The 8,487-nt window shown below is 50.4% G+C and overlaps 1 protein-coding gene across 7 annotated transcripts in view; it reads left to right on the top strand.

The window, feature by feature from the left end:
* Crem (cAMP responsive element modulator) overlaps positions 1-8,487 on the top strand; it is a 63,502-nt gene that overhangs the window by 8,670 nt on the left and 46,345 nt on the right. For 6 of the 7 annotated variants that reach the window (XM_033765659.1, XM_033765656.1, XM_033765657.1 and 3 more), the window contains exon 2: positions 7,731-7,836. In XM_033765659.1, coding sequence (XP_033621550.1) covers positions 7,735-7,836 — 102 coding nt within the window. In that variant the 5' untranslated portion in view covers positions 7,731-7,734. Of the gene's footprint in view, positions 1-7,730; positions 7,837-8,487 lie in introns of those variants that run through there. The other variant, XM_033765660.1, reaches the window with a different exon arrangement.

Below are 8,487 nucleotides of genomic sequence, written 5' to 3'. Positions count from 1 at the left end.
AGCGCACCGCCTCCTCCGGGGCAGCCCGAGCGCAGGGGCGCGGCTGCAGTCTGCTCGTGGGTGCCGGCCTCTCCTGTTCCCCGGTTTCCTTTGTAACAAGCGCCTGTTCGGTCGTCACTGACACTCGTCTTTACTCTGAACTTAGGCTTAGGAACCGTGTTTTGGTCGATAAATGTAATTATTAAAATCGCTTATTAGAACTGCTTGTTCTGAGCCCAGCTGCGTAAACAGGAGCTTAGGTGGCTTTGATTCCGTATGAGCAGTGCTTAGCGCGTCGCCCTTTACGCGTGGAGAATCACGGCGTCGTGAATCCAGGTATCTCGGTGTCCCAAATGCCCCGGGGTCACCCTGGTGAGCGTGACGTCAGCATGACGGCGATGCTTTGCATCTTTGTAAGACTGAGAATAAATTTTTATCGAATGGATGAACACAGAAGAGCTTTTTGGTCGTTTTGCTTTGGCACTGTCCCCGAAAGTTGGTGAAATTTGCCTCTACTGATGAGTTTTAACAACTCCAGACCCCGTAGGTACTAGACTGCATGGTAGATGCCTACAGGGGTGAGTCACTGAAGAATTAAAATCTTGCTGGGCGTGCTGGTGGTGGTGGTGGAGGCAGAGGCAGGAAGATCGCCACATGTTGGAAGCCAGCCTGAAACACAGCGAGGTCCTGTGTCAAACCCAAAAATCTTGTGTAGAGTTGTTATTTCATGAAAAAGAGGCGAAAGTTTCAGATTATTACCAATATAAATATCTTTCTGATTTTGTTTCCCCTAATTTGATTTTTCTCTACGACTGTTAGGCTAGAAAACTGAGCCAGGCTCACTGCGGAAGTAGTTTACAGTAAGTCCCAGATTTAGGAACATTCGAGTTGCCGGCTCTTCCTTTGGCAGATAGAACTTTTAAACATTCTGTAGAAAATTGGTAGAATAAAGGGCATGGTGTCAGTATCCTTAGTGATTTGCGGGGGGAAGTACTTATTGAGAGAAAAGATAGCTTCTCTGTAAGAGAGACCGAAAGGGGCCCAGAAAATGGGTTGTACCTTCTTAGCGATTTTAGATCTAAAGAGATCACTTAAAAATTTAAAGGTCAAATGTTTGAAACATGATAATGAATTCTAGGGCGTAAGTTAGGCTAAATAGAATAATTTATATTGTCTTCAGGCTGTTGTCCTATTTCTTTTCTCTCGTTGCTGACACAAAATACCTGACACCCAAAGTTAAAAAAGGAAGGGCTTGTTTGGCTCAGTTTGTAGAGGTTTTAGCCCATAATTGGCTGCTCCAAGCAGGATGTCATTACAGAGGAGAAACAGTTCATGGTGGGCAGAAGGCAGCAAAGCAACAAGGGACAATCACAGGTCTTTCCATCCTTTATATCTTCTCCAGGCTGCTTAGGGCCGGCAGCACTCACACCCATAATCCCAGTGCCCTTGAGCCCAGCACTGCACTATAAGTCAATCCCAGCGTCACACACTCTAGATACAGCCACCTCTGAGAAGCCCACCTATGACCGCATGAGGCTTTGGGACACCACCCAGCCATGACACCTGTCATGGGAACATAGTAACACGTATGAGCTCTAGCCCGGTTTGTGGGGTTGGGAGTGAGGTGCTGGACTCAGCCTGTCTGTCTGATAAGAGACTGTCCCAAGAATGTAAGCATTTTGGGACGCGACTGGTAGTCTAGAAAGCAGCTGAGGTTTCCAAGTGTGCGGAGTCTGTACAGACGTAAACCGCACTCTTGCGTCACAGATCCCTGCAGAGGAAATGTGAACGTGAGGAGCTGCCGTGGTAGGAGTGGGCACACCTCGGACTAAACACTTCTGCAACAGACTTCTTTGAGCTCCGCCTAAGGACCTTAAATGTTCAGAACTTTGGATATTTTAGGGCAAGGGGGACCCTGGAGGATTTCAAGCAGGGAAGCAGCATGTTTGCATTTCAAACTGAGTGTGGTGGTCGGGGAAGGGACTACAGCAAGTCGAGAGGGGTCAGTGGAGTGACCGCAGGGAGGCCGGCACTGCGTGGAGGCCTGACTGCTTTTATCACCCAAGGAGTGAAGCGGATCGGAGTCACAGCAGCGGTCACGAGGGCGGAGAGGAACGAGTGGAGGGAGGGTATTTAGGAGGAAGAATTGCTGGAGCAGAGTAAGCAGACCTCCCAAACTCCATTTCAGGTCCAGCTAGACATTTTGCATTCACTTCTTTGCTTTTTTCTCACAATATGATTTGGCAGGAAGGAAAGAAGAAATTGAGCCACACATGCTGGGAGGCTGAGACAGGAGGATCGGAAGTTTGAGCCTCGCCCGAGCAATACAGTTCATCAATTTAGAAAGACCCCATATCAAAAAATAAGAGTTAAAAAAGAGCAAGCATGAAGAAGTTTAATAATTTCAGCAGTTGTCCAAGGTCACACAGCTAATAAGCGGTAGAAGTCAAATTCACAGCAAAACCAACCTCCAGTGCTCACTTGTGTGAGCCCCTGGTGCCACCTGGTAAAGGGAGGGAGAGGTCCCCGGTAGGCACGGGGTCCTGGAGGTGGCTGCCGGGCAGACTGGGCCGGGCTGCGGAGAGCTGGGCACCAGATGAAGGGTCCGGGAGGAGAGTCAGCCAAAGACGGCAGCGCAGAGGGCTGAGCTGAAGGAAAATCTTCAAAGTGCTGTGTCACAGAGCTCAGGAAGGAGGCCCGCGGCGACGAGGGCAGTGGGCTCTGCCGGCGAGCAGAACGCAGCGGGTCCCTGGAAACCCAGTCAAGGTGGTGGGGCCGCCTCGCTCCATCAGGGCTGGTCTCCCCTTGACTTCTGTGGCCGGGTGGCAGGAAGCCTTGTTGGCCTCAGCCGGAGCTTCCCGGAGGGGAAGTGGGGGCCACTCCTGCGCTTCGCTGAGTGCCTTCTTCTGTTTGTTCTTGAACTAGAAGAGCGCATTACTATTCAAGAAATAAAGCTGAGAGCATAGCCAAGGCACCGCAGAGGTTGCCAGTCATTTCTCTGTTCTATGGTTCCATGGTCCTGGTTGCTGCAAATATATCACCGTTTCCCGTGGTTTACACGTCATTTTCTCTGGGTCAAATGCAGACTCATGCCGGGCGTGGTGGCGCATGCCTATAATCTCGGCGCTTGAGAGGCTGAGGCAGGAGGATCACCTGGGCCACATAGTTCAAGGCCAGCCTGGACTGTGGAGTGAGACTCTGTCTCAAAAAAACAGAACAAAAATGTTTCTGGGATGGCAGGACAGGAGTCTGGAGAGAATCAGCTGGGGGACCCCGAGCAGAGTGTCCGGTTGAGTGCCACCATTGCTGGCGCAGTACCCGGACATTCTCAGGAGCAGCCTGTGTTCCTTCCTTCACCGGCTCTCAGCTCCTCTTTTTCTTCCTTTGCCAATTTTGCTTCCTTTGGCAATCACTTTTGTCGGGGAGGAACTGGGAGTGGAACCCAGGACCTTACACATCATAGGTGAGTGCCCTGCCCGGGCCACACAGCGGGCCCCTCACACGTGTAAAATTAATGGTGGAAGGGTTTGGATGAAGGAACTGTTGGTATTTTGCTTAGAGTTAATTCGATTCATATCTGAATTTAAGTCAATGAAAAGTGCGTTGCTTGAGTGGAATTTTAAAAAATGATAAAGATATCACTGAATAGAGCCGGCAGCTGAGCCGCACTCAGTCTGTGTCTGACGAGAGAGCACACGGCTTCCACTTCAGTGGAGGATAACCCAAGAGAGAGTGCAGCGTTTAAGGTCTGTGAATTGTTTTCCTAGGGAAGAGAACGGAAGGGTATATCACTAAGACGGAAGCAAAGCAATGCAGAGTTGTCTTCAGCCCTCTACTCTGTGGGGCTTTTGTTCTGCTTGTTTTTAGTTTTATATAAATGAGACTGTTTCTAATGGTTTAGTTTTGAAGGATTTTAATATTTTAGAAATAAACGTTACCGTCCCCCTATTCAATATTACGATTTTACCGCAGGATAAATGAAGAAAGTGAAGGAGCAGAGAATTGATTATAAATGTCTTAATAATGAGCAAATGTGGCAGAAAAAAAGCACGTTAAGACAAATATGAGGCAGGTGGATCTGGTTCTTTGCTTGTTTGAAGGTTCCACCTAGAGAGCTGAAAGCTAGAGCCGTGAACTAATTGCTGACCCGCCTGTGCACACCCATGTAAGTGTGCACACGTGTATACATTCATGCTGCACACTCCAGTTGCTCAGACATTCAGCCGAGGCGCTCTGCCCCGTCATACATACTCAGTGCTGCGCTGGGCCCTGCGGGGTCGATGATATTTACATTAGTCCGTCTTGGCTGGGAGTGGTGAGGCACGCCTGGAATCCCAGCACTAGGGAGGCTGAGGCAGGGGGACTGAGCAAGTTCGAGGCCAGTCTGGACTACATAGCAAGACTCTGTCTCAAAAACAAAGTTAGGAAAGTTGTCTGTTGACAGTGTGGACAGGCCGGCGGGACTGTAGAACTAGGAGTCCCCACGGTTTTAGTGGTCTTCCTTACTTTAGGCTGTACTTACACCTAACTTTGTGAAACACGAGGAAGTCTACCAGCTTTCTATAGAAAGTTAAATAGATTTTTTTCAAGGCTTTTTGTTGTTGTCGTTACTTTTAGGAACATTGTTTCTTCCGTTGGAGCTAGCTTTTTTTTTTTAGAAAAATCTTAGTCGCTACACTTTGAGGCACATAAGATCACATTCAGCAGGGGGATTTGTACCGTTCCCGCTGTGTTCGCATCTTCAGGCCATCGGGCAGTGCTAGGCCTCGCACCTCCCGGAGAGGTCCTGCTCTGGCTGACTTCCTGCCCCCGGTCCACAGTCAGTGTCCAGGGCGCCGCACCGGGGGGAAGGCGGACCAGAGCCACGCCGGGCAAGCTGGGGAGCAAGACTCACCGCTGGGGATACCCGCAAACCCCGAGGTGGACGGGGAGATGCAGACCCCATCGCATGCTGGAGGGAGGCACCAGGGCTACGGCAGCGTTGCCCCAGCCGCTCGCAGCATGCGGCCAGCCCCGAGAGGGGAGTCTGAAGCGGAAGGGGTCCCTGAGGCCGTGGCCGAGGGACACGCTGTGCTGCATCTGGGCCAAGACTGGGGCCCATCCTAGAGCGGGCTGGGACTGCTGCGGCCACCTGGGGTCTGGGCCTGAGCAGCCCTACGCCTGGCGGTTGGGGACAGGGCGGAGCCTGGCCCTTTCTCTGCGGAGGCGTGGGAGGAGGGTAGTACAGTGTTGGGGAAAGACGCACCAGTTACTTGAGTGAAATGAGTAGGGGGCGTTCATATGTCCATTTGTTTTGGGTTTTGAGGCAGGGTCTCACTTCGTAGTTCAGGCTGGTCATGAACTCACTTTGTAGCCTAGGCTGCCCTCAAACTCACAGTGATCCTCCTGCCTCAGCCTCTCCAGTCCTCCAATCACAGGCACGCACCACCATGCCCAGCCTTTATTTTCAGTGTGGTAAAACTTCCTTCTTATAGCACTCAGGTGGGCCATCCTCAGGTGCCTCCATCTTTCCACCCGTGTTTTCAAAGCATTTCCTACATAACACACCTCACATTGTTTAGGAAGTGACTTATATCCGTTTCTGGTCTACCAGTAAACCAAGTGTTTCTCAGATTTTAGTGAACCTTGTAATCACTTGGATATAAACTATTAAACCCCCCGTGTGATTCAGTAAGTGTGGAGCTGAGAATGGTACTCTTGATTTTGAAAACAAGTCATTCCCTTAGTTGCCCAGTGATCCTGCTTTGACTCCTTCGGCACGTGGGCCACAGCACCACTGTTGGATTCTGAGAGCCAGTTAGATAGATGGTGCTGATCGAGTGTTTCAAAAATGAAGAGCTGGCGAGGGAAGGCCCTCTGCATGTCGTTTTCGAGTTGAGCCTCAGGTTTTGGCAGAACATTAAGAGAGCTTGTACCGCGGTGGAAAGGTGGTACAGGGCAACCTTCTTCAGGCTGTTTCCGATGGGCAGCCATGCGGAAGGGTTTGTTTGGCGCAGTGCTTTGGAGAAAGGCTGCGCTTGGATCCTCTCCGGCGGCGTCTCCTCGAAGCTCCCCAGCGCCGACACTCCAGAGACGCCTGCAGCACGGACTCCTGAGCCCCAGCTGTGTCGGATGCTCTAAGCCGCCCTCCCGCTCGCCTCCCGGTTCTTCCTTCTCATGGCCACGGCTCGTGTTCTGTGAGAGTCTCCGGGAGAGAGACGTGGTCCCGTCTGGAGGTGATGACCCGTCCTCTCCCGGGCCAGAGAGGCGCTGCTGGACTAATGAGAGAGAAAAGGACCCGAGACTGCCGAGGGAATGGTGTTTCCGATGGAGGCTGTGGGTGTTTATTTTGGTAGAGTTGCTCTGAACCCTCACAGTCAGTTCTCAGGGTTAGAGGGCTGTGTGGAGTACCTGTAGAGAAAGGAACAGATTTAGGAGACGGCTAGGGAAATGCCAAAGAAGAGAGATTAGTCAAAGGACAGCAGGTGAAAGACTGGGATCTGGTAACTCATTTTGGGGATTTTTATTCAAGGTCGAGCTGGGGCTTTGGCTCAGTGGTTCTGCCGCCTGCCTCCCAAGTGTGAGGTCCCAAGTTTGATCGCCGGTGCCAAACAAACAAAAAAAAGCTTCTCAAGGTTGAAATGGGTTGCATACTTTCTAGACGTATGTTTAGGCTAGTGAGGTGGATAAAATGCATTGCCGTTTTGACATCTGAGAAGGTACACAGTAGAGGAGAGTAGTTTGCACTTTATTACCCCCCCACCCCATTTGTAGTGCTGGGGATTGAACCTAGGGCCTTCACACGGACCTACATCTCCAGCCCTTTTTTGGTTTTGAGAAAGAATCTCGGCACGTCTCCAGGTTGCCCAAGCTGGGCTCAAGCTTGCCATTTTCTTGCCTCAGCTGCCCAGAGTACTGGGATTATAAGTGTGCACCACCACATCTGGCTGTATTTTCTCTAAATTGAGTGAAATGTATTAAAATGGGCTTACCTTCTAGAAAGACTCCACATAGAAGCCATTCACTTAAATTGAGTTCAGAAGGAAAATGAATCATGTCTGTAATTTTCCCTGGAAACATTAGACTCTTGAAAAAGAAAAATGAAATTCTCTTTAAATAAGTGGGGAGCTACAGGAAAGTACTTAACCTTTGCTAATTCAGTTTGTTTGGGGGCTTGTCAGAAACTTTTTAGTAGTAACAGCAATCAGTTTAGAAGATGGGGAAATTTTCTCATACCACACCATAATATAAAGTAGGTGCACTAGGTCTTGAGTCATAGAACACTTATGCTTTCCACATAAAATAAGAAAACCTAATTTTATCACGTATGCATACTAAACAATTCTTAAAATAATTATTAAGGAAGCTTTCTTATAAGATTGTTTTAAGTTTTATTTTATTTGTGGGACAGGGGTTCACATAGTGCAGGCTGGCCTTGAACTCACGATGATCCTCCTGCCTCAGCCTCCCAAGTGCTGGAATCACAGGTGTGCACCACCACATCTGACTGTTTTAAGTTTTTAAGTAAGCACATTCTTATGAAGTGTTTTGTAGTATTTCATTGATAATGCTCTTATCCAGTGAGCAGAAAATGTTCCTCCAGCCTTGAGAGTTAGGACCCTGCTGAACTATTTTGTTTTTAAAAAAATGACAAAAACAAAAACGATGACCGTCAGAAATGAATGTCAGAAAGCTAGGTACACGCAGAATTCACTCATTCCAGCTATTTCGGACGAGGTCCTAATTCTTCTTCCCCTTCGTTGTCTTTTCAGACCGATGGCCCTGGAGACCGTGGACTCCCGGCAGGATGGCCGCGTCCCTGACTCTGCTCATCTGCGGGCCCAAGCTGGGCAAACCGCGGTCCCGGCTCTAGCTCAGGTGGGACAGTCACCCGGCTCGGAGATGAGGGCGGGGCGGGGTCCGCCTGCGGGAAGTGGAAGTTACATTTCTGTGACCCCGGCTGTCAGCCGTTCCCCTCATTTCACTGTGGAGATGCTCGTTCTGGTTACTTTTCCATAGCGACAGACAGACAGGCAGACGGACAGAGGCTGTCCGCGCTCCACGTAGCTCAGGAAGGAAGAGGGGAAGCACCCCAGGAGGCGGACAGAGCGGCTGGAGTGGGTCTCTGGTCCCAGGTGGAAACGATTCTCTTACTCCTGGCTGCGAAGGTGGCAGAAATCGCAACTATTTACTCGTAGGCTCTTGGCTTGATCTTTACTTCCTTTTCATTTGGGTCTTCCGATTTGCGTAGGTTTCATTCAGAGAGTACCGATGTCGGTTCGTTCCTGGATTTCGGCTCCTAAAACTCATCCCCGAGTTGTCTCTAAAAATACGCAGTGAAGCGGCGCAGTGTGTTCAGGCCCCGAGTGCATGGTGCTCGTGATGTGTGGCTCCTGCCTCGTGGTGCGAGAGGGCACACGAGGAGGCCGCGGCCCCCACTGGGCCTTGCATGAGCCCTGCCCTGTGGCTTCGGGCAGGCGGAAGTGTGCGGAGGCCGGCGTGCGCGTGTGAGTGTGTGCGATGCCCTGG

The sequence above is a fragment of the Fukomys damarensis genome, unplaced genomic scaffold, assembly GCF_012274545.1.
Source record: "Fukomys damarensis isolate Sample0158 unplaced genomic scaffold, DMR_v1.0_HiC HiC_scaffold_19, whole genome shotgun sequence".
Taxonomy (NCBI): domain Eukaryota; kingdom Metazoa; phylum Chordata; class Mammalia; order Rodentia; family Bathyergidae; genus Fukomys; species Fukomys damarensis.
The sequence above is the reverse complement of the archived record's forward strand: the minus strand, read 5'-3'. Positions and strand labels throughout refer to the sequence as shown.